At 45.4% G+C, this 26,984-nt stretch overlaps 1 protein-coding gene across 12 annotated transcripts in view; it reads right to left on the bottom strand.

Moving 5' to 3' along the window:
- The window catches only part of myo9ab (myosin IXAb), a 225,214-nt gene that overhangs the window by 136,003 nt on the left and 62,227 nt on the right, over nt 1-26,984 (bottom strand). For all 12 annotated transcript variants that reach the window (XM_071326669.1, XM_071326668.1, XM_071326667.1 and 9 more), the window contains exon 2: nt 23,804-24,803. In XM_071326669.1, the coding sequence (XP_071182770.1) occupies nt 23,804-24,721 (918 nt within the window). In that variant the 5' untranslated portion in view covers nt 24,722-24,803. The remainder of the gene's footprint in view (nt 1-23,803; nt 24,804-26,984) is intronic.

The following is a 26,984-nucleotide window of genomic DNA, read 5'->3' on the forward strand; positions in this document are numbered from 1 at the left end:
GATTTTTACGCGCTTCAGCCCTTTAGCGGTCCCGTTCTGTGAGCATGTGTGGCCTACCACTTCACGGCTGATCCGTTGTTGCTCCGAGATGTTTCCCACTTCACAATAACAGCACTCACAACTGACCGAGGCAGCTCTAGCAGGGAAGAAATTCGACAAACTGACTTGTTGGAAAGGTGGAATCCTATGATGGTGCCACGTTGACAGTCACTGAGCTTTTCAGTAAGGCCATTCTACTGCAAATTTGTGTCTATGGAGATTGCTCGATCTATGTGTGCTCGATTTTTATAAACCTGTCGGCAACGGGTATGGCTGAAATAGCCAAATCCACTCATTTGAATGGGTGCCCACATACTTGTGTTTATATATGGTATATCTAGGTCAGCTTTCTCTAAAAGGTGAGCTCACTCAATAACAGGAGAGTTTCAAAGTTTACGAGACTGGCCAGATTTATTGGCATTAAACTAATACCTCCACTTTGTCTGTTTCCGAACCTACGTATAAATAACCTATACTTTTAACAGGAAGTCTGATTTCCATTAACTCACTTAGCAACGGTCGCATGGCTAAAGCCAAAATGGCAGGCGGAGGAGTTATCCGTCGGTCTCTTTCCTCCATAGCTTGGTATTGTGTTACCCAAACCGCTGGGGAAGAGAGATGGAAGTTGAATTAGCGAGCGGTTGGAATGGTGGATTTACTCAAATTGATTTAATAAGAGGCCTCGGCTTCTTGTCGTCTTATCTCCGTCTAGCGGGGAAGGAGGAAACGGAGGAACGTTTGGGGAGCGGAGAAAGAAACCGGATTTCCTTCATCTGAGACTCCTCTCCTCATTTTTCCCCCCTCCTGTAAATAGTCAGTATTTCCTGTCGTTCTGTCTGAAATGTGTCCTTCTGAAATGTCTCCGTCTGTCTGAAATATGCCTGTCTGTCCACCTCTCTCCACTCTCTCTGTGTCTCTTTCCAACTCTCCAATACTCTGGGTACAGCCCCGTTTGTTTCAGCAGCGCAGCCTATTTTTACATCAGGGCTACCAGTGCGGAGTCGCAAGAATGCACAGCTCCGAAGTGACATTACGACTGGCTACTGTAACACGTACCACATGTAATCCCAAAACCAAAACACACACAGAGCCCACTCAGATTCTAACAGCACACTCGTGGCGTCAATCTATCTCACGTATTCCCCCCCAAAAAATGCCACACACACACAACACAAACAGAGTCTAACTGGGTATTTAGAATGGCATGGATTTCTATTTGCACAGGCAAGGAGGGAAATGGTACAAAGGAGCAAAATAGAATGCTGTGCTGAAAAAAACTACCGTATCCCTGTAATACACATTAGGGTCAAACCATAAGTACACACAATAATATAGATCCACGCCAAATATCAAATCCAAATAAATTCACATTTTATTTGTCACATGCGCTGAATACAACAGGTGTAGACCTTACAGTGAAATGCTTACTTAAAAAGCCCTTAACCAACAATGCAGTTAAGAAAAACAAGTGTTAAGTATTTACAAAAAAGAACCTGAATTTTGTGTGTGAAAAATAACAAATAATTAAGGAGCAACAATAATAAAATATCGATCCACCGAAAATACGACATCGATCCACCCAAAATATGATATCGATCCACCCAAAATATTTATTGATCCAAATACTTCCACATCTGGGGGACGGATGCAGTGCCAGTGATCAAAGCATATGACACATACATAAAACGCCTGGCTGTCTCTTAGTCCAGAATAGCCATTAGCCTCAAAACAGGGGATGCATCCTGTGAGTGAATGTGCAGGACTCCAATGTGACAGGAGATATTACTGACACTGCTCTGCCTCGGGGGTCAGAAAAGCCATTGCGAGGGACCCTGTGTTTAAATGTTTTTGTGTTCACTAGGATAAAGTACTAGGAAGTAGTAAAGGCGCAGACAAAAACAGACATGGCTTGTTAAAGCAGTTTACGGAGCGATGAAAGTCAATCCTCCAAAGACCCTACAAACGGGGAGAGGTGATGGGGCAGGGAGGGGGGGGGGTTCCTTATTTGTATACAATAACATGGTAAAGGGGTCTATCAAAAGCCATTGAGTCTGAAAGGAAAGGCAAGCCAAGGTTCTAGTTGGTCACACAGTGGACTTACAGTGCATTCGGAAAGTATTCAGACCACAGGACTTTTCCACATTTTGTTACGTTAGAGCCTTCTAAAATGGATACAATTATTTTTTCTCCTCATCAATCTACACACAATACCCCATAATGACGAAGCGAAAACAGATTTGACATTTTTGCAAATTTATGGAGAAAAACAGAAATACCTAATTTACATAAGTATTCAGACCTTTTGAGATGAGACTCAACATTGAGCACAGGTGAATTCTGTTTCCATTGATAATCCTTGAGATGTTTCTACAACTTGATTGGAGTCCACCTGTTGTAAATTAAATTGATTGGACATGATTTGGAAAGACACACACCTGTCTATATAAGGTCCCACAGTCGACAGTGCATGTCAGAGCAAAAACCAAGCCATGAGGTCGAAGGAATTGTCCGTAAAAATCCGAGACAGAATTGTGTCGAGACACAGATCTTGGGAAGGGTACCAAAACATTTCTGCAGCATTGAAGCCAGAAATATGACTCAATGTCTAGCCTAGCATGTCTAGCTGGGTTTAACTGATCTGACCAACCTGGCAATATGACAACATGTTTTAGCTCAGATAGCGTGTGCACATCAAACACCTTTCTGGAGCAATAATTAAGTGTGCCAGCCCCATTCTTTCTAATTTCTCATCGTTGGTGACGGCCCACTGTTTCTAATTGAAATCAGAAGTCAAAACATAGCGACGGTATTTTGTTCACTCAAGCAAAAAATTCCGTAAAAATCCGAGACAGAATTGTGTCGAGACACAGATCTTGGGAAGGGTACCAAAACATTTCTGCAGCATTGAAGCTCCTCAAGAACACAGTGGCCTCCATCATTCTTAAATGGAAAAAGTTTAGAACCATCAAGACTCTTCCTAGAGCTGTCAAACCGTCAAACCCATTAAAGCAATCGCCGGAGAAGGGCCTTGGTCATGGAGGTGACCAAGAACCTGATGGTCACTGACAGAGCTCCAGAGGTCCTCTGTGGAGATTGGAGAACCTTCCAGAAGGACAACAATCTCTGCAGCACTCCAACAAATCAGGCCTTTATGGTAGAGTGGCCAGACCGAAGCCACTCCTCAGTAAAAGGCACAAGACAGCCTGCTTGGCGTTTGCCAAAAACACACCTAAAGGACTCTCAGACCATGAGAAACAAAATTCTCTGGTCTTATGAAACCAAGATTGAACTCCTTGGCCTGAATGCCAAGCGTCACATCTGGAAGAAACCTGGCACGATCCCTACGGTGAAGCATGGTGGTGGCAGCATCATGCTGTAGGGATGTTTTCAGCAGCAGGGACTGGGAGACTAGTCAGGATAGAGGGAAAGAGGAATGGAGCAAAGTACAGAGATATCCTTATGGAAAACCTGATCCAGAGCGCTCAGGACCTCAGACTGGGGAGAAGGTTCACCTTCCTATAGGACAATGACCCTAAGCACACAGCCAAGACCATGCAGGAGTAGCTTCAGGACAAGGGGTCCCGTGTAGCTCAGTTGGTAGAGCATGGCGTTTGCAACGCCAGGGTTGTGGGTTCGTTTCCCACGGGGGGCCAGTACAAAAAAAAAAAGTATGAATGTATGTACTTGTAAGTCGCTCTGGATAAGAGCGTCTGCTAAATGACTTAAATGTAAAAATGTAAAATGTAAGTCTCAATGTCCTTGAGTGGCCCAGCCAGAGCCCGGACTTGAGCCCGATCACACATCTCCAAAGAAACCTGAAAATAACTGTGCAGCAACGCTCCCCATCCAACCTGATCTTGAGAGGATCTGCAGAGAAGATTGGGAGAAACTCCCCAAATACAGGTGTGCCAAGCTTGTAGTGTCAGACCCAAGAAGACTCGAGGCTATAATCACTGCCAAAGATGCTTCAACAAAGTACTGAGTAGAGGGTCTGAATACTTACGTAACTGTAATATTTCAGTTTTTTATGTTAGCAAACATTTCTAAAAACCTGTTTTTGCTTTGTCATTATGGGGTATTGTAAAAAAATAAAAAAACGTAATACATTTTAGAATAAGGCTGTAACGTAACAAAATGTGGAAAAAGTCAAGGGGTCTTAATACTTTTCGAATGCACTGTATAAGAGTGAATTGGACTACAATAAAAACTAGGGAATTGGAATACATTAAAAACAACCCCCTATAATTGGACCCCCCCCCTTCCACCCTCTCCTCATCAGAGCTTCACTCCCCATCGCTCTTATTAGAGCTCAATCCCTTATATACCTCTCTTTCTCCCCTCTCCTTCTCCCCCCCTTCTCCTTGCTCATACGAGTCCTATCCCACATGCCCCTGTAGCACTGTGCCAACCCAGAAACAGAAGAGAGGAGAGGGAACGGGAGGAAGATGATCGGAGAAGGGAGCGGGCGCTGTAACAGGGCTCTTTGATCTCTTCTCTGCACTGCTGCTGCTGGAAGGGAAGACACAGTCAAGACGTACAGCTGTATGGTGCTACAGCTCCTTCATGGTGGCCTATTACAGCGGACGGCGTTCTATTCTAACTCAACTTGCGGCATACTCACTTGCTAGGGGAACGAGGGCAACATGGGCTCCTGTTAATTTATGAGAATATGAGGGAGAGAGTTTGACGCGGGGGAGAGAGAGTTACAACAGAGGGTTTGGAGAATGAAAGACTATTAGGAGAGACTTACCCTACATGGGAGTATGGGTGATGGGTAAGCAAGCTGTGAGCCACTCAAGCTACTCAGATGTACACGTGTAGTATACACAGCCCACACAGACATGTGCACACACGCACGCATGCACAGGAGCACACACTTCCCTCTAAATGACATATCCTTGAAATGGCAACACCCGTTGGGCCAGGGCTGTGTGTGGAGCGAAGAGAACTCCGTGGACAAGTTCAAACTTCAGCCAAACACTCCCCTGCTTTATATTTCCCCTCTCGAAACCATTCAGAAAAGGGGCGAATCTCAATAGCACATCTGTGCGGTTCATTACACAGCCTCGTTTCCAAAGCCTACGGACTGTGAATTAGACTCTATTTAATATGTTTTGTTTGAGAGACCTTGTGTTTGTGTTGGGTAAGGGCAGTTCTTTAGAGACCTGTTCAAACCCGATGGTTTCCCTAACGTGTACAAAGACTTGTGTTTCACAAGGAAGTGAAGAGAATAAAAAAACATGTTGATTCAGATTGTGACATCTATTGTATTCAATAGCCCCATGTGGGAGAAAGAACTGACAAGTCTTTTCAATGACCCGGATATTCCCACTGAATCCGCTTGCGCAAAAACCATTGCGGGTTACAAAACGATGTGCACACAACTCGTCGAGGAACACTGTTGATGCTTTTACAGACGGTGTCTGATGCCAGAAATATGACTCAATGTCTAGCCTAGCATGTCTAGCTGGGCTTAACTGATCTGACCAACCTGGCAATATGACAACATGTTTTAGCTCAGATAGCGTGTGCACATCAAACACCTTTCTGGAGCAATAATTAAGTGTGCCAGCCCCATTCTTTCTAATTTCTCATCGTTGGTGACGGCCCACTGTTTCTAATTGAAATCAGAAGTCAAAACATAGCGACGGTATTTTGTTCACTCAAGCAAAACGCCTGCCAAGCAACCCCTGTGCCATTTAGCGGCAGTACTGTAAATCATCATTTTAACCAAAAGCAATCTTTTTTTCAACAGATGACACTGATCTCTCTCCAAAGGGAGCGACATGCAGAACGACAAAGTGGGAAAAAACTTAAAGAGTAGGGGGGAGGGAGATAGAGAGAATCAAAGCTTTAATTACTGTCACAGTGAAGTGATGGAATAAGTGAGTCTGCTGCAGGCTGTATCCCAACTGGGGGTCTCACTGTGAGGGGGGGGGGGGCACAGCCACCAGAGATAGCCTAGCTAGGCTAATGGAATCTACTGCACAGCACTACCGCCTGAGGCTACACTAACGCTATGCTAAGCTAATGCTATTCTACTCTTTCTCTTGCTGTGGCCCTTCATTGTGCTAGCTTGTGTGTAGGATGCTGCGAGTGATCCACCATAGCATCCAAAGGATTTCTTGAATCTACAGTACTCCACCTGAGGCAACCCTTCTGATGCCATCTTGTGTTAGAATGCTGCAATATCTGCCACGGTAATTAGGATCTCAGTTCCTGTTATCGATCGAGGCACAAAGGGAGGAAGCAGACATTTTGTAAGGAAGCTGCATTTGTACTGGACTCCAGGGTCGTTCCATTTAATTTCAGCAAGGCATGACACCCACCATCTCAGATTGTTCCGAAATGGTTTCTGAAGTTAGACACAGATACTGAGAAATTAAGCTAAACAATGAAATGGCCAATTTGGGTGCAATCAATTAGCTTCATTTCTCAGATTATCTTTCAGCCAAATATTGTATCAGGAAAGCTAAACCTTCTCGGTTTCTAACTACAGAAACATTTGAAAACAATCGGAGATGGTGAGTGTTGAAATCCTCTTTCTTGTGCTTTCTGGAGATGGAATGAACCAGTTATATCTAGACTAAAAACCCCGCAATCTTTACCATACTGTATTCTTTATCCCGCCTTTTCTTTATATTTGAAAGGTGTGGGGAGTAAAAATCGTGGTACAGTTAAACCCGCCTAGTGAGCTAGTCATGATTGTGGTATTTTCTATCTTTTTTAAACTCTGCCTGCGTCTCTGTGAAAACATAGCGTTAATCCTAAAGTGGCATTGGCAGTCACTACGCTCTTACGTGCTGTGACTGACGCGCAAGGCTCACTCGAGTGAACCAATCACAAAGCTTTGCAAAAATGACACACTTCCTATTTGAAGTCGGTTCGGTTATGGAAAAAAAAAACACGGTTTTCTGTAACACAAAATAAAATCATTAATACAATTCCATTGATGGTAGTGACTTCCCATTACTGCTTATCACTTACTAACCATCATTTATTCACATAACTAATAAAATATTTAAGTTTTGGATATTACATTGATTTGGTGACTTTATAATTCATCTCTTTAGAGCTGCTGCTTATGCCGTCTGACAAAAATCACTATTTCTGTAGTTCTTCTAAACAAGGCCTACTTTTATGACTGCTGAATACCAACTATCAATCACTTAGATCAAGTATTTTCATGTAGAGACACCTTGAAGCAACTGTTCTCTATCCTTCTCGATCGCATGTCTTTAGTCTCTTCTCTCCCTCTCTGCGTCTGCCACACACAGACCAGACAAGTAGGCGCGCAATGGATTGTGGTCACTGTAGTTACTTATGAAAACAATTGCGCTAAACTATGTAGTATATTGGCCTGCTGGAAACTACAACTCCCAACTACACTGCAAAGTTCGGGCATGTTCTGATTAATCTCTGGAGAAACTGGGCATTGAGCTCACGGACAAAAAAACAAACAAAATGGAATTTAAATAATTGAACGGAAAAATAAACATTTTGGTTCAGCAGTACTTCCTGCCCTTGTTTCCAGAAAACACATATCTTGTACACAAAGGACCCGGGGAAGAGTTGCAGGGTAGAGAAGAGAAGAATGTGCCTATTTGAAAGCTATACAACAACAAAAAATGAGTAGCTCGCGACAGGTTTCATTTTTAGTAGCTCTCACGCTAGAAAAGTTTGGAGACCACAAGTCTAACTGGTTCTGCTGGCCGACCAGCAAGGTCTAGCTCAGGGGTTTCAAACTAATTCGGTCTTCAACGAGGTCCGAAGAGCGCCATTGAATATATATAATATATATATAAAAATGTGGACACCCCGTCAAATTAGTGGATTCGGCTATTTCAGCCACACCCGATGCTGACAGTTGTATACAATCGAGCACACAGCCATGCGATCTCCATAGACATACATAGGCAGTAGAATGGCCTTACTGAAGAGCTCAGTGACTTTCAACATGGCACCGTCATAGGATGCCACCTTTCCAACAAGTCAGTTTGTTACATTTCTGCCCTGCTAGAGCTGCCCCGGTCAACTGTAAGTGCTGTTATTGTGAAGTGGCAACGTCTAGGAGCAACAGCTCAGTCGCAAAGTGGTTGGCCACACAAGATAACAGAGCGGGACCACCGAGTGCTGAAGCGCGTAGCGCGTAAAAATTGTCTGTCCTCGGTTACAACACTCACTACTGAGTTCCAAACTGCAACGTCAGCACAAGAACTGTTCGTCGCACACACAAGCGTCGGGAAGGGTGGTGTAAAGATCGCCACCATTGGACTCTGGAGCAGAAACGCTGGCAGTCTGACGCACAAATCTGGGTTTGGCGTATGCCAGGAGAGCGCTACCTGCCCGAATGCATAGTGCCAACTGTAAAGTTTGGTGGAGGAGGAACAATGGTCTGGGGTTGTTTTTCATGGTTCTGTCTAGGCCCCTTAGTTCCAGTGAAGGGAAATCTTAACGCTACAGCTTTCAATGACATTCTAGACAATTCTGTGCTTCCAACTTTGTGGTAGCAGCTTGGAAAAGGCATTTTCCTGTTTCAGCATGACAATGCACACTTGCACAAAGCGAGATCCATACAGAAATTGTTTGTTGAGATCGGTGTGGAAGAACTTGACTGGCATGCACAGAGCCTTTACCTCAACGAACGCATTTGGGATGAATTGGAACGCCGACTGTGAGCCAGACCTAATCGCTCAACATCAGTGCCCCACCTTACTAATCCTTGTAGCTGAATGGAAGCAAGTCGACAACAAATGTTCCAACATCTAGCTGAAAGCCTTCCCAGAAGAGTGGAGGCTGTTATAGCATAAAAAGGGGGGACAAACTCCATATGATTTTGGAATGAGACGTTCGACAAGCAGGTGTCCACATACACTACTTGACTTAAAGTACATCCTGCCGTCAACATTTGCAAAAAAATTTCCTCTATCAATCGTTTTTGGAATTTGCAATGCTCCGACTGTCTTGTGATTATTAGCGAGCTAGACAGTCAAACTGTATGAATGTAGGTCCATTGACTGTGCACTGTGATTATTAGCGAGCTAGACAGGCAAGAAACTGTATGAATATAGGTCCATTATCATAAAAAGTCTTCATCTACACAGTTTGTTTGGTTTTAGTCCTTAATTAAAGTATATTCAATTGGGCCAGTGAGCGAAAGGTTGCTGGATTGAATGCCCGAGCCGACAAGGTGAAAAACTTGTCGATGTACCCTTGAGCAAAGGACTTATCCCTAATTTGCTCCAGGGGCACCGTACTACTATGGCTGACCCTGTAAAACAACACATTTCACCACACCCATCAGGTGTATGTGACAAAATATATACACTGAGTGTACAAAACATTAAGGACACCAGCTCTTTTCCATGGCATTGACTGACCAGGTGAAAGCTATGATCCCTTATTGATGTCACCTGTTAAATCCACTTCAAAATCAGTGTAGATGAAGGGGAGGAGACAGGTTAAAGAAGCATGTTTAAGGCTTGAGACAATTGAGACATGGATTGTGTATGTCTGTCATTCAGAGGGTGAATGGGCAAGACAAAAGATTGAAGTGCCTTTGAACGTGGTATGGTAGTTGGTGCCAGGCGCACCGGTTTGTGTCAAAAACTGCAACGCTGCTGGGTTTTTCACGCTCAACCGTTTCCCATGTGTATCAAGAATGGTCCACCACCTAGACACAACTGTGGCAAGCATTGGAGTCAACATGGACCAGCATCACAGTGAAAGCTTCCGACACCTTGTAGACTCCATGCCCCGACGAATTGAGGCTTTTCTGAAGGCAAATGGGGGGGTGCAATTCAATATTAGGAAGGTGTTCCTAATGTTTTGTGTACTCTATTTAACTAGATCAAGTATTAGTTTGATAGATGATAGCTAGCTAGGCTAACTGGATAAAGTTGGTGAGGTCACTGCTGCAGAGTGCAGATCCGATTCACTGACTCAGTCCATGATGGAGTTGGCCTCCAATTAAAATGCCTAATGGCTTTAATCTCATCTAAATCTGATTGGCCGGTCACCAAGTTAGCAGGCCCCGATTGAATCAAGCCCATTCGGACAATACATTTCCTGCGCTAGGCCATTTCATTCTAGCTTTGCGTGTGGGTGTGCTGCAGTTGTGCAGTCTATGACATGAAGACATGTTTAACTTGCTTAGGTATAACATGGCGTGCAAAGAGGGGTGACTTGTGCAAATACAGGTGACTGGTCGGAGTTAAACGAATCTGTACTGAACACAACATAGCCCTGAATAAAATGAGTCTGAGCATAGCAACACAGCCAAGGCCTGACTTTCACTGAAAACGGAAATGAACAGACATAGGCTAGAGCACACCACATCTTTAGAGATACTGAACTCCCACACCGAGCAGCAGTGCTCTCGCACATGAATAATTACACAACACAGCAGCGGCCGTGGGAGAAATCAACTGTGATAACACGTTTGTTTAATTCATGCTGCTTGCACAACACATGCAGAGACTGACAAGGAGCGTGTATACTGTACAGTCAGTACATTATACAATCAAGACAACTGTGTACGAGTGGATGTCGAGAAGGCACGTCTTGAGTGACAGCAGGGACAATTTTTTGGTGCACTGTGTTGTTGACGTAAGAGTTTTCGCACCGGACAAAATAGCCCAGTCAAAATAAAAAGGTAGAGTTTAAAGTAGGGCTGTGACGGTCATGGCATTTTGGATGACCGTAATTGGCCAGCCAAATGACAGCGTTCACCGTAATAACCGTTCAAATAGCAAAACAACTCAAATAATATAAAGAGAAAAAAAACACAAAAATGTACCCTCCTGACTACGTGTGCAACCATAGAAATAGAATGAATAATATGGGCTTCCCCATTCAAATCAACGATGGCATAATGGGTTGACTGGCAGCCATTGCGAGTATACCCATAGACTCAGGCCGTTTACCATTGAAAAAAATTGTCAGTTCCCATCTACGTAAGGGCGGTGGCTCTCCAATAGACACTAATTCAATAGCAGCTGGGTCTGGTCTACTTTGTTCATTGATTTCCATTTAAAACTGTAAACATTTGGGAGTGGGATGTCGCAGTTCTTCCTCCGGCTCTGCCCATAGCAGCAAAGTATGAAATAAAAGCAGGAAGTGTACACATCAATATGTGCTGTGATTTGTTGATTAAACTCACTTGACATGACAAAAAAGACATTCCATTGCAAGCACCACATCAGTTAACATCATTTGAATGAACATTCTCAATTTCAGCAAGGAGCAACAAATCACATTGTTAAGAGTCCCTGTTACCGCAGAAACGGACTCAACCTCACAAATGCCCCGCCATACAGTCCTCAGTCAGTTGTTCGTTCCCAAAACAAACAAATTAACAAAATGATAAATAAATTTATATCACCACCAGCGCTTTGTAAAGTTGAGGTAATTATTAGCCAAAGGCTTGATGATTATTTTAATAATTTAAAATCAGGTGTGCCAGTTTAGCATTAAAGCAAAAATGTGAAACGTTTGGGGGGGGGGGGGTGGGGGGGGGCCCTAGGAGAGGGTTGGGAAACCCTGCTAATAGACATATACAGTGCCTTCGGAAAGTATTCAGACCGCTTGACTTTTTCCACATTTTGTTTAGTTACAGCATTGTTAAAAAATGTATTGAAATAGTTTTTTTCCCCTCAATCTACACACAATACACTATAATGACGAAGCAAAAAGGAGGTTTAGACATTTTTACTAATTTATAAAAAAAATCTAAAACTGAAATATCACATTTACATAAGTACTCAGATACTCTACTCAGTACTTTGTTGAAGCACCTTCGGCAGCGATTACAGCCTTCAGTATGACGCTACAGGCTTGGCACTGTATTTGGGAAGTTCCTCCTATTCTTCTCAAGCTCTGTCCGGTTGGATGGGGAGCGTTGCTGCTCAGCTATTTTCAGGTCTCTCCAGAGATGTTTGATCGGATTCAAGTCCAGGCTCTGGTTGGGCCACTCAAGGACATTGAGACTTGTCCCGAAGCCCCTCCTGCGTTGTCTTAGCTGTGTGTTTAAGGTCGTTGAGCGCTCTGGAGCAGGTTTTCATCAAGGATCGTTCCACTTTGCTCCGTTCATCTTTGCCTCGATCCTGACTAGTCTCCCAGTCCCTGCCGCTGAAAAACATCCCCACAGCATGATTGTTCCTCATGGTCTGTGAGTCTTTAGGTGCCTTTTTGCAAACTCTAAGTGGGCTGTCATGTGCCTTCTACTGAGGAGTGGATTCTGTCTGGCCTCCATAATGGCCTGATTGGTGGAGTGCTGCAGAGATGGGAGAACCTTCCAGAAAGACAACCATCTCCTCAGAGGAGCTCTGTTAGAGTGACCATCGGGTTCTTGGTCACCTCCCTGTCCTTCTCCCCCCCCCCCTCTCCGCTCAGTTTGGCCAGGCAGCCAGCTCTAGGAAGAGTCTTGGTGGTTCCAAACTTCTTACATTTAAGAATGATGGAGGCCACTGTGTTCTTGGGGACCTTCAATGATGCAGAAATGTTTTGGTAGCCTTCCCCAGATCTCTGCCTTGACACAATCCTGTCTCGGAGCTCTACGGACAATTACTTCTACCTCATGGCTTGGTTTTTGCTCTGACATGCACTGTCAACTGTGGAACATTATATAGACATGTGTGTGCCTTTCCAAATCATGTCCAATTTCAATTACCACAGGTGAACTCCAATCAAGTTGTAGAAACATCAAGGAATATCAATGGAAACAGGAAGCACCTGAGCTCAATTTCGAGTCTCATAGCAAAGGGTCTGAATACGTATGTAAATACGGTATCAGTTTTTAATTTTTTTTATACATTTGCAAAAATGTCTAAAAACTTGTTTTCACTTTGTCATTATGGGATATTGTGTGTAAATTGCTGAGGATTTGTATTTATTTAATCCAATTTAGAATAAGGCTGTAACGTAACAAAATGTGGAAAAAGCCAAGGGGTCTGAATACTTTCCGAAGACACCCGTTATTTTCTTTTCTAGATGGTCTTCATCAATAACCGCTGGTTACACAGTTATACGGTAATTGTGCCAGCCATAGTTTAAAGTGAGGATACACAAATGGCTAAGTGTCCAGAAATCAGACTTCAACCGTCTTGTAGAAGAGCAACGAGACAGAGGACAGCCAAAGGAGACAATGATACGTATTGAACATTGTCTTTCCTGTTGAAGCTATACTAACGTAACAACTGTCTTAGTATACCATGTACAGCTGTCTGCTAAGGTACATGCATCCTGTACAATGTCCTGAGAGGGGGAAAAGGGGAATGTTCCAGAAAAAGAGAGCGAGAAAGAGAGAGCAAGAGATCAGAGAGAGGCGGGATGAGTATAATCCAGGGAACAGATGCTGGGAGCCCATTGGAGAGCGTGCAGTGCGTTGGGGATATGGATTATGGAGAGAGATGTGCTAACAGGAGCTCATGATTAGGCAAAAACATGCTAACGCTAGCTCTCAGGTAGACCACCTGCTGTACTTAGTCCAACGTTATGAAAGCTATCCAAGAAAGGCTAGCATAACAAATACAATAACCTGTTAAGTCTCCTTGGTCTGCCACAATAGCTGGCAACATGGAAGGAATATGTGACCCGTTTCAGGAAACTAGGCGTATGTTGCGGGTCACTACTTCACAGGAGAGTTGTAAACATCAGTGTGCCAGAGCGCAGAATAACTCATGAATTTACGAACGCTGAACACCCATTGAATATGGCTGGTGTCAGTAAATGTCAGCAAAAAAAGCGTAATTAAATTGTTGCCAGGAGAACAGTTACAGTCACCAACGCTCTGGATAACATGAAAACAGCCTAACCAGCTCTGCTAGGGCGAGTAAAATGGTCAGAGTTTGGGTGGGGGCTAAAGTTCATCCATGTATACGGGTAAGAGTCTAGCTACAGTTTCAGATATTATACGTTTCTAATTTTGTCCGAAAGTTGTTTTCATTGCAAGTTGAAGCTTACTGTTAGCTAGCTAGCTGACGTGAGATGACTGGCTCGCTAGCTAACATTACGTGTATGATCTGCGTGTAGTAATGTTCTCTCGGAATGCCATTTCGCATCGCTAGTTATAGCCTAATGTTAGCTAGCTAACAATGACCCTATTTGGTTAACTTTAGCTAGCTATGACAATCGTTTTGTATTGCTAGCACTTTATGGATTGGGATTATGGTTCATTGTTTAGCTAGATAAACTTTTGTCTAAACAAAAGATCCCAAGTTAAAGCTCACTGTTAGCTAGCTGACGACCCATCTAGTTAGCCAGGTGTCTGACGGTGATTACGGGAATCTATTGTATAATAATGCTAAAATATTTGTATCTGGAATTTGTGTCTTTCAGCATCAGTAGAACACACCTGACTCTCCTCCACCAGTCATAGAAGGAGAATGGTCTAATGCCTCCCATCAAAACGAGAGCTGGCCCAAGCAAGCACAGGTTACACCTAAAGCATGAGGAGTGTGACCTTCAAGAACTATGCAGAGGATAATGTTGTGAAGGACAGCACTGACAGGGGTCAGCATCCCACAGCTGGTTGGACTGGATGATGGTACGGTGCTGGTGGAAAGCTATGGCTGGCAACAACACCTGACTTCATGCCGCTGCTATAGATCTAGCAGTACTAGCACTGAATATAATTTTCATTGTATGAGGTTATTCTTCTTATCTATACTTGGGAGGTGAATTGATGTTGTGTACGGTTGTAATGTCTTCTCAATCTTTTTTGTTATTTCCTGTTTTACAGCTTCGATGCTCTGGAGCCTGGTGTTGTTGTCGCCAAGCGTTCAGACTCAGTCGGGACCAGGTCGGGTGGTGTAGGTGTCCTGGAGGGTAGGTAGTTTGCCCCCGGTGATGCGTTGTGCAGACCTCACTACCCTCTGGAGAGCCTTACGGTTGTGGGCGGAGCAGTTGCCGTACCAGGCGGTGATACAGCACCGACAGGATGCTCTCGATTGTGCATCTGTAAAAGTTTGTGAGTGCTTTTGGTGACAAGCCGAATTTCTTCAGCCTCCTGAGGTTGAAGAGGCGCTGCTGCGCCTGCTTCACCACGCTGTCTGTGTGGGTGGACCAATTCAGTTTGTCTGTGATGTGAACTTACTACCCTCTCCACTACTGTCCCGTCGATGTGGATAGGGGGATGCTCCCTCTGCTGTTTCCTGAAGTCCACGATCATCTCCGTTGTTTTGTTGACGTTGAGTGTGAGGTTATTTTCCTGACAGCACACTCCGAGGGCCCTCACCTCCTCCCTGTCGGCCGTCTCGTCGTTGTTGGTAATCAAGCCTACCACTGTAGTGTCGTCTGCAAACTTAATGATTGAGTTGGAGGCGTGCATTGCCACGCAGTCGTGGGTGAACAGGGAGTACAGGAGAGGGCTCAGAACGCACCCTTGTGGGGCCCCAGTGTTGAGGATCAGCAGGGTGGAGATGTTGTTACCTACCCTCACCACCTGGGGGCGGCCCGTCAGAAAGTCCAGTACCCAGTTGCACAGGGCGGGGTCGAGACCCAGGGTCTCGAACTTGATGACGAGTTTGGAGGGTACTATGGTGTTAAATGCTGAGCTCTAGTCGATGAACAGCATTCTCACATAGGTATTCCTCTTGTCCAGATGGGTTAGGGCAGTGTGGTTGCGATTGCGTCGTCTGTGGACCTATTGGGGCGGTAAGCAAATTGGAGTGGGTCTAGGGTGTCAGCTAGGGTGGAGGTGATATGGTCCTTGACTAGTCTCTCAAAGCACTTCATGATGACGGAAGAGTGCTACGGGGCGGTAGTCGTTTAGCTCAGTTACCTTAGCTTTCTTGGGAACAGGAACAATGGTGGCCCTCTTGAAGCATGTGGGAACAGCAGACTGGGATAAGGATTGATTGAATATGTCCGTAAACCCACCAGCCAGCTGGTCTGCGCATGCTCTGAGGACGCGGCTGGGGATGCCGTCTGGTCCTGCAGCCTTGCGAGGGTTAACACGTTTAAATGTTTTACTCACGTCGGCTGCAGTGAAGGAGAATCCGCAGGTTTTGGTAGCGGGCCGTGTCAGTGGCACTGTATTGTCCTCAAAGCGAACAAAAAAGTTATTTAGTCTGTCTGGGAGCAAGACATCCTGGTCCGCGATGGGGCTGATTTTCTTTTTGTAATCCATGATTGACTGTAGACCCTGCCACATACCTCTCGTGTCTGAGCCGTTGAATTGCGACTCTACTTTGTCTCTATACTGATGCTTAGCTTGTTTGATTGCCTTGGAGGGAATAGCTACACTGTTTGTATTGGGTCATGTTTCCAGTCACCTTGCCCTGGTTAAAAGCAGTGGTTTGCGCTTTCAGTTTCGCGCGAATGCTGCCATCAATCCACGGTTTCTGGTTGGGGAATGTTTTAATAGACGCTGTGGGTACGACATCGACAATGCACTTGCTAATGAACTCGCTCACCGAATCAGCGTATTCGTCAATGTTGTTGTTTGACGCAATGCGGAACATATCCCAATCCACGTGATCGAAGCAATCTTGAAGCGTGGAATCAGATTGGTCGGACCAGCGTTGAACAGACCTGAGAGCGGGAGCTTCCTGTTTTTTGTTTCTGTCTATAGGCTGGAAGCAACAAAATGGAGTCGTGGTCAGCTTTTCCGAAAGGAGGGCGGGGGAGGGCCTTATATGCGTCGCGGAAGTTAGAATAACAATGATCCAGAGTTTAACCAGTCCTGGTAGCACAATCGATATGCTGATAGATTTTAGGGAGTCTTGTTTTCAGATTAGCCTTGTTAAAATCCCCAGCTACAATGAATGCAGCCTCAGGATATGTGGTTTCCAGTTTACATAGAGTCAAATAAAGTTCGTTCAGGGCCATCGATGTGTCTGCTTGGGAGGGAATATATGCGGCTGTGATTATAATCGAAGAGAACTCTCTTGGTAGATAACGCGGTCGACATTTGATTGTGAGGAATGTGAACAGAAGGACTTGAGTTCCTGTATGTTGTTATGATCACACCACGTCTCGTTAATCATAAGGCATACCCCCCCGCCCCTCTTCTTACCAGAACAATGTTTGTTTCTGTCGGCGCTATGCGTGAAGAAACCAGCTGGCTGTACCGACTCCGATGCGTGTCTCGAGTGAGCCATGTTTCCGTGAAGCAAAGAACGTTACAGTCTCTGATGTCTCTCTGGAATGCTACCCTTGCTCGGATTTCATCAACCTTGTTGTCAAGAGACTGGACATTGGCGAGTAGTATGCTCGGGAGCGGTGCACAATGTGCCCGTCTCTGGAGCCTGACGAGAAGACCGCTTCGTCTGCCCCTTTTACGGCGTTGTTGTATTGGTTCGTCGGCTGGGATCCGATCCATTGTCCCGGGTGGTGGGCAAAACACAGGATCCGCGTCGGGAAAGTCTTATTCCTGGTCGTAATGATGGTGAGTTGACGTTGCTCTTATATCCAGTAGTTCCTCCCGACTATATGTAATAAAACCTAAGATTACCTGGGGTACCAATGTAATAAATAACACGTAAAAAAAAAGCGAGGCGGCCATCTCTGTCGGCACCGGAGGTATTGTTCATGCGTGGTTCGGACAGACCAGTCATCAGCACTATCTGCAGTGCCTCTATTCACATGACTCTCTCCATAAGTTGCTTTTTATTTTTTATTTACCACTGATTGTATGCATATAACTACCTCATCTATCATCCGTTTTATGAGCTGAAATAAAAAGATCACAGAAATGTTCAATACGCACAAATCTTTTCTCTCAAATGTTGTGCGCAAATTTGTTTACGTCCCTGTTAGTAAGCATTTCTCTTATGCCAAGATAATCTATCCACCTGACAGGTGTGGCATATCTAGAAGCTGATTAAACATGATCATTACACAGGTGCACCTTGTGCTGGGGACAATAAAAGGCCATTCTAAAATGTGTAGTTTTGTCACACGACACAATGCCACAGATGTCTAAAGTTGAGGGAGCGTGTAATTGGCGTGATGACTGCAGGAATGTCCACCAGAGCTGTTGCCAGAGAATTGAATGTCAATCGCACAGCCATTGAAGACGAGTGGGACAACATTCCCAGGCCCCAAACAACCTGATCAACTCTATGCGAAGCAGATGTGTCCCGCTGCACAAGACAAATGGTGGTCACACCAAATACTTTCTGATCCACGCCCCTACCTTTTTGTAAGGTATCAGTGAGCAACAGATGTATATCTTAATTCCTTGCAATGAACGTATTTCAATTGACTGAATCCCTTAAATGAACTGTAACTGTAAAATGCTGCATTTATATTTTTGTTCAGTGTAGTTCTCGCTCTCTCACACACACACACACACAGCTAGTTTGCCTAAGTCGTGTAAGCCGTTAAATCGCTAGTTTTTATAATTTTTTTAACCCTTATTTGACCAGGTAAGTTGACCGAGGACACATTCTCATTTACAGCAACGACCTGGATAATAGTTACAGGGAAGAGGAGGGGGGATGAATAAGCCATTTGGAAGCTTAGGATGATTAGGTGGCCATGATGGTATGAGGGCCAAATTGGGAATTCAGCCAGGACGTCTTACGATAAGTGCCATGGGATCTTTAGTGTCCACGGAGAGTCAGGAGACCCGTTTAACGTCCCAGCCGAAAGACTGCACCCTACACAGGGCAATGTCCCCAATCACTGCCCTGGGGCATTGGAATATTTATTTTAGACCATAGGAAAGAGTGCCTCCTACTGGCCCTCCAATACCACTTCCAGCAGCATCTGGTCTCCCATCAGAAGCAAGCCAGCAGTGGGATGCAGGGTTGTATGCTGCTAGCTAGCTAATACATGTACTGAGTCAGAGCAAACGTAGCTATACAGTTGGATACAAGCCTGGTGTCTACTATAAGTGCATCCATATGCCTGGCTATATGGGATTTCAAGCGATAAGGCCATCTCTGATCTTAAGCTCAGAAGCGTCTGAACAGAGAATGGGGCAGCACCTCACAGACCCACACACACACCCTCTACACCCAACCTCCATCGATAGAGACAAGAGGCTGGCACTACCTGGAGCCATCCATCTGAGCCACAGCAGACAGGGCTGTTCGTCGCTCTGGGCCTGGTTAAGAGGTGATATCTGGCGGTGGCCTCAGTGGCTTCTACTACTACCACCACCATACTACTAGGCCTATTACTACTCCGTAGGCAGGCACGTCTTGCTGGAACACCACGAGAACAAAGCAGGCTACAATCTGTCGACTAGAGCCCCAGAAGAAGAACCCCAGATTCAGTCTCTCAGCCCCAGACACACAGCCCACAGCTAAGGTCAGTGTGTTAGCTTATTCAGACTGGGAAGGGTTTGTGGTTGGCCAACACAGTATGAAGGAGAGTTGGGCAGCCATTTTGATTTTTTTCCTCTTCTTTTTTTAAACTTTGGAACATTAGGGTGTCATTGGAAGGATGCGGGGCATATAGATACCGACGGTGTTTTGACGAGTCAAGGGTCCGTGTAAAAATGAGGCAACAAGTAATCTTGGGAACGTCGGGTGATTCGCATGAGGTGATGCCCCGCGTTGGGTAAATTGAGCACTTTCCTTCAAGGGCGAGCCTGACCATTAGCGTGGTCTGATCCCAACTAGATTCAACCTCCTGAAGTAGGGTCTGTCTGAAGTAGAGATTAGCTGGTTGTCACCCTGGGGATTCCTTCCAGGAGAGCTAAGCGAATGCTAACTGATACTGGATCCCTACTATAGTCTATTGGCTGTCTGCAAAACATCTGCATAGAGAGCAACTTCAAAATGGGAGCCAGGCTATATGGTCGGAACAATACTACTAATACTGTCTGCAGTGCAGTTCTCAGTCAAACAGTGCCATCTTGGAGTGCTCAAATCAATGTCTGGATATACATTTATTCTCCTACAAATACTCAGCGACAGGAAACTATTGAGGAATGAATGCTATTGAATGCTTGCAAAATGTCGTACAGTTAGCAGTCTCAGAGACAGGTCTTTCTCCTTCAAGAGATGGTGATTAAAACAGGCAGAGGTGTAGTGGCAGTATTTGGGGCCTGTGGCAAACATTTCTCGTTTGAGTCACCTGACTGATTAGAAAAACATTGTATGACACTAGCCACACTTCTTTCCCATCATCCCACAGTGTTCCTGTCAGCACAATATTGAGGCACCCTGTACCGTCATGCCTCTCCTGTCATTGGGCCTCTGAACGCAGGTCAGATTACGCACGGCTGCAGTTACTGGCCTCTGCGGTGACACATGAAAGTTTTTTTTTATGGTAAGTAATGACTACTGGGACATTTGGGGCGAAGCGAGCTGTTAGATGATACTGCTGGCATGATGTCATGCTGTCGGTCGTGGCGATGGTGCATTGGTGGAGAAGAGTAGACGGGAGATTGCGGTTTTAGTTGTTTCTGGAGTGCAGGCTATGGTGCCCTTCACCGATAAGCAAAGTCAAATGTCAATCACAGTGAGTTGGTGTCTCTAGTCTACCGCTATGGTTTACCCACAGCACGGGTGTAAAACAGATTCAGGCCATGGTTACAAACGTGTGTGTGTGTGTGTCTGAATCTCTGTTCTGTTTTTCCTGGAAACCAGAGTAGCCAGCATTCCCACAGATAAGATAAAGATGACTAACTTGGCATCAACCTGAGACGCAGTTAACCCACTCTACACGGTAACAGAATGTGATGCGTGTGTGTGCGGCGGGGGGGGGGGGGGGGGGCTACGCTGCACTGCAGGACATGAGGGAAGGGAGCGAGAGGAGGGCAGGCTGCTCTCACCAGGGTGTCCATGTGCTGGAAAGAAGACCAGAGGCGCATTGTTCTCTCAGGAGTGAAATGGCAGCAGATATTTGCCTCCGCAGCAGAAGCGCAAGCGTCAGGTCAAGGCAACATCAAAAGGCACAGTGTGTGTACATACGCAGTGAAGTGTATGTGTGCCAGTGTGTCTTCATCTGTGCATGTATGCGTGGATACGAACGTGTGTGTGTGTGTGTGTGTGTGTCTGAATCTCTGTTCTGTTTTTCCTGGAAACTAGAGTAGCCAGCGTTCCCACAGATAAGATAAAGTTGACTAACTTGGATACATGCTCATGTACATGTGTACGTTACATGAGAAGACTAGTACAGGAGGAGCCATAGCAAGCGCCGCCGGGCAACACGAGTTGCTAGCATCCAGCTAACAGAGCAACACTTGCCGCTCTCCCCAAACTCCCACATCCAACCAACGGCCGATAAGCAATCTCACAGGGCAAACAATTCAATGTTAGCCCAGGCCACTTGACAAGCCACTTCAACAATCCACCACCAGCAGCTAGATTAACTAGACCCATCTGAGCATCTGACCGAGGCAAATGGGTCTGTAATTGGCATGACTATACTGGAGGCCAGAAGAGTCAGTCTAGCAGTTCCGCTTCTACGGCTCAGATTGTAAATCGGTGACCTTTTTACCACAAACTGCTCGACACCGGTCCAGCTCAGTGGGACAAAGAATGTCAGGCCTCGAGGTATTCACAGTTAGCCATTGATACCTCCTGGAATAGGGGGAAGTTGCCCCTAGACGCTGATCTTGGATCAGTTTTGCATTTCCCCCACTGGTGGTTAAGATTAGGATTGGTGGAGGGGAAGCTGATCCTAGATCTGTACCGTGGGGAAACTTCCCCCCAGAGCGATACATTCTCCACTCGATACAGCTGCTACTCATATCAAAGAGAGACTGGGATGTTCAGCTGGTTAAGAGAAGAAATTGCATGTCATTACTATCGACTTCAAGGTGTTTATTCAAGGTCTGTTATCTTCTTAAGTTATCTGCTTATAGACTAGGAAGTAGGAGACCGACAGCCTACAAAAGCATACTGTAGAAAACAAAAAAACAGAAGAGCTGCCACATTGGAATTGAGAGCCGGACAGGTGTTCAGATTCATCCATGTCAAATATCTACACCTAGTAACTGTTTCACGGTGACGTATTACCTGCCTGGAGGATACCAGAACTGGTGAACAAGCCTTAGATAAAAAGAGTTATGAGCTAACACAAGATTCAAAGTTCAAAGCCCTTTTAAAATGATTAAAAAAAAGGTATTCTCTTTCAACGGAAGACTCGAATAAGGTCTTATAAAAATGTATTTATGATTTCCTGAGGACTACCGGCCCCCTTATCCCTAACTAACCAGATCCGAGGCCTGCTTTGCAGCATTGGGTCCACATGTGAAGCACATGGTGAGTGTGCACATTCTACCATGACCCCGCTGTATGTGCAGCAGTCTTGTGTCGTGACTCGTGGCAGACAAAATGGCTGCTGGAAAACAACAAACTCGACAAAGAGGCTCCTGTTGCAGCCAATCACTTTGAAACGAGCACTGAAAGGCAGTCACAAATCAGACTTGAGTAAAATTAGTGTGCCCTTTAGTAGTCCTTGGCTTTTTTTTTTATACATCAAAATCTAAATGCATAAATCGACTCCTAATCCCATCTGGATTAGGCCATGCTGCATTAAGGTTTTCTGAAGAGCTATAAAATGTCCAAGCACGGTTTCTAGGTCAATAACGTATATAAGCATCAGCTCATATGTTGCAATAGCAGATAAATATAGGTTCCGCATGTCGAGGCATTCCACTCTCTATTTAAAACATGTCTATAATCCACGGTGACATGCTTCGTCTCATGCTTAAATACACATGGCTGCTAGTGAAATAACATATATACCGGGCTTTCATGTCGCACTTCCTCCCTGTAACCATGACCTATAATTCACAACACATAGTTCTGCATTTGTACTTCTGTATGCAGCCCCCACTTCCCTATGTCTTACTGTCAAGCAAGCTGCCAATCATTTGTCTCATTGACAGTTATGCTGGACAGCATATACTATACGACTTCTAAAATCTTAACTTGGGACGTGCTCACATTTCCAGATCTTCTTTCACTCAACCCCAGGATGTGGGTGCTTACATTACACGATGACTCTCTAGCTGATCCTGCCCTGCATTTGGTACGTCAGCTCAGGTCACAGTTGTAAACGAGAACTTGTTCTCAACTGGCCTACCTGGTTAAATAAAGGTGAAATAAAAAAATATATATAAATAGGTCGCAGCTTCACCAATCTGGTGAAGCTTCCATCACCTCGGCCCACACGGTGCGTGTTGTTGTTGCTTTCCTCTTCGCCATCATTGTTTTGGTCTTGCTGAGTGCTCATTGGCTATTGGCAGTAGTCCTTGCCCAATCGCGTCGTAGCACTGCTCATACTACAAGATGCACAACCAGCATTTCTGAAATGTCTTAATTTTTTTTATCTATTATTAATTTTATTTTATTTATTATTATTATTTTAAAATCGGGACATCCGCCAGGGGTCTGGAGAACTGAACAGCCATTATCGGTGTGTCCATGACCCACTCAAACTACGTGAGTCCCAACGTACTGAACTTAGCCCAAGTTCATAGGATTTCACCCCATCATGAAAATTCATCTGGGACGGCAAAAACATGTGTGGCGAAATCATTAAGTGTATACCGGGCATTAATTCATGTCTCAAGGAAGAGGGTATCACTACATGAGGCATAGGATGGGATAAAGAAGGATGAGACAGTAAGACATGAGAATTTAGGCTAAAGTCGTGACCGCTAGTTTATCCTCACTTCATATGATATGTAGCCCCTCTACTTGTCTTTCTAGCACCACCCAGTCAGCAGCCATGACCTATATTTTACAAAACCTCGATCACATTCACACTTGTGTACGTAGACTTGGAGCCTCTCCCACACACACACACATTATTAAAACCCCACAACCAGTCAACAAACCAATCAAGTCCTTACCTCTAACACAGGCCCCGCACCCAGGATGATCTGCTCCACCCCGCTGGCAAATCCCTTCTGGCTGAGGGCGGTCAGGTGATGAATCAGGAAGTTGGTGCTCTGGGTCTTCCCCGAGCCGCTCTCGCCGGATATGACGATGCACTGGTTCCTCCGTCGCTGCAGCATGGCGTGGTACGCCACGTCCGCCACCGCGTAGATGTGCGGCTCCAGCTTGCCCAGCGCATGGTTGTCGTACATTTTGACATACTTGGGGTTATAGATGGGTAGGAACTGGAAAGGGTTAATGACGATGAGGATGGAGCCTACGTAGGTGTAGATCTTCTCCTGACGGAAGCGTGCGCGCAGGCTCTCCAGCAGGGCGCGCTCCGTCAGCTCGGGGAGAGCGCACAGGTCGGAAGGGTGCTCGCCCCCTGCGGGCTGGGGCAGGAAACCCCGTTCCACCATGCGGCGGCGCTCCTCGGTCACAAGCAGCCACATCTGGAGACTCCCCCCATAATGGATGGAGCCGTCCAGGTTCTTCTCGCGGAGCAGGAAGCGGTAGTCCTCGCCACTGCCCAGGCCGCAGCGGTTCTCCAGGGCGTTGCGGGGCCACAGCATCATCCGCTGGACGGGGCAGTCGCTGGGGTTAAGTATCCACTCTTCCCCACCGAACTCCTTCACCTCGGCTAACACGTAGCATTTGGTGCCGTCCAGGCTCAGGCGCTCCAGCAGGCTCTCGATGGCCTCGGCAGCCGTGGTGCTCTTGCGGGCGCCCACAGGGCAGTAGATGGTTCCCTCGGCCAGGGCGCCCGGGTAGACGCGCAGGGTGAACTCCTGGTCCTCCAGGAGCCGCCGCATGCTGCCGCTAGCCGTGTTAGCCACCACATTGGCGTTAGCGTTGGTGCTAGCATAGCCGCAGCCGGCATCTTGAAGGCTCATACTGGAGCAGCAGGTCCCATCAGCGCTGGCTGCCTCTGCGAGTTCTTCTCTGGGCCCGGAGGACTGACTCAGGACATTCCAGCTGAGAAGAGAAGAAAAAAATGTATAAATATATATAGGGAAGAAGAGAGAAAAGTTAGAGGCAGGATTGATACAGTATAGATGAACAACATGAGGTGAGAGGTTACAGATAATACATTTTATGTGTCACGGGCTTTTTGTGTGTCATTTTCAAAATAACTGGTATCTTGTTCTATAGAAAGTCACAAAACAGACAGCACAACCAAGTAACGGCAGATAAAAAAGAAACTCCAGACAGTACGAGCGTTACAAATTGCTAAACCACTGGGCCTGGTTTATCTGAGCCATGGACCGTGTGTGTGCTAATCCCAGTGTCCGCGTGCCAAGATTAACAGCTGCCAGCGTCCACACAGACGTGTCTCTAATGAGGACACAATGGCTTAATTCACCACTTCCCTGTTGGTACTGGATAGCCCGAGTGCTCTCCACGGGCCACCATTCACCACAGAGAACACTGTACAAGTACAGAGACTAAGTTACGCTTAGCGACTAGCATGTCAAAAGAAAATATTCTAACTCCACAGCTAAGGCGACAGAGACCAACGTCAAAAACAATTGCCGACGTCGACGGTCATTTATGTATCCATTTATTTAACCAGGTGAGTCCTATCAAGACATCTCTCATCAACGGAGCCAACATTTAGGCAAAATACTATGCAAGACTGGTGGCGAATTGTTCCCTTAAATTAAATACTGAGAGATGAAGAATTTAGACTGAGGGCGTTGGTTTTGATCAGATTCGCTTTATCTTCATCACATGGTTGATTAGCTGAGGGCATTTCCATGTAAAAGGATCCATGCGCGCCAACATGTGAAGTTTATAGGAGCATGTCGAATTAGGTGTCAAATGAAAGCGAACAGTCTATATGTTTTTTAAATGCAGGCATATATAAAATGTTCAACCATTTTCCATCCTAAAAATTAGGAACAAGCTAAAACTTTGATTTCGAGTCAAACAGATGGAAAAGGGGTTTTAGACAACATCTACCAGGAAAAAAGCCTTAAAAAAAAGTCTTAAAAGTATTAGAAATATATCTAAAGCACAATAATGTTGAAGACCCCTACCAACTAATATCAACACTTATATTTAGTTCTGCAAGAAACATTGCCTTGTATATCCGTTACCAAAACCCCACATATATTTTCTCTCCCTCACGAGGAGGGAGGATAATTCAAGTTCATAGAAGTAACAAGTAAAGGTAGACCTAGCAATTAGGCACAGTATTTTTACTGAAATCAATTTTATTTATGAAGTGATTAAAACTCATAATTCGGATCCCTTGCCACGCAGACAAGAAATCGAAAGGACAGGCATCGGACTATCAGAACATACTCAAAGGTTAATGGTTTCACAACATTAGGCCTCAAAGGAACAACTACTAAGCAGTATAGTGTGTTTCCAGGAACTACCATTTCTATTTACAGGTGTAGGTTTTCATTCAGCTTAGAGAAATGAGCGTGACATTTGTACATGGAAATAACCTCAGGGGAGAGAGATCTGATCGGCTTTTCTTTACTTTTGAGCCTCAAAAGTAGAGTGGATGTCATAACTACTAAGCCCCTCTCCGCATTAGCTCATTTCTTTCTACAGTATGTATTCTCTCGCAGCCTCTTTTGTCTCGCTTCATTTTAGCCTCCCCTTCCCCCTCTTTTCTCGCGCTGCAATTGCCTTGTTTGCTCCTGCAGTTGGCAGCAGGCCAGCTGCTCTCTCAGGTGCCTGTCCGTCTGACTGTCTGTCCGTCTCATCTGAGCTGTGCTGCTGTGTCTCCATTGTCTGGAGCGATCTGCGTCTGCAGCATCACGGGTCGCCTCTCTTATCACACAGACAGGAGGAGCGAGCGAAAGTGAGCGGGAGATTAACAGAGACAACATGAGAGAGGGAGATGTACAGGGAGGAGGGTAGAATGAGTGAGTTACAGAGGAGAGAAATGGAAAGTGATAGAGTAATAGAGAGAGAGAGACATGACAGGGATGCAGAATTGGCGAGGGCACTAGAACAGTCTGCAGCACCCGGCCTCACCCTACTAGGATCTGAAGTCAAGTGTCTACTGTCTGCTGATGATCTGGTGCTTCTGTCACCAAACAAGGAGGACCTACAGCAGCACCTAGATCTTCTGCACAGATTCTGCCAGACCTGGGCCCCGACAGTAAATCTCAGTAAAACCAAAATAATGGTGTTCCA

Source organism: Salvelinus alpinus, chromosome 9 (genome assembly GCF_045679555.1).
Source record: "Salvelinus alpinus chromosome 9, SLU_Salpinus.1, whole genome shotgun sequence".
NCBI classification, from domain to species: domain Eukaryota; kingdom Metazoa; phylum Chordata; class Actinopteri; order Salmoniformes; family Salmonidae; genus Salvelinus; species Salvelinus alpinus.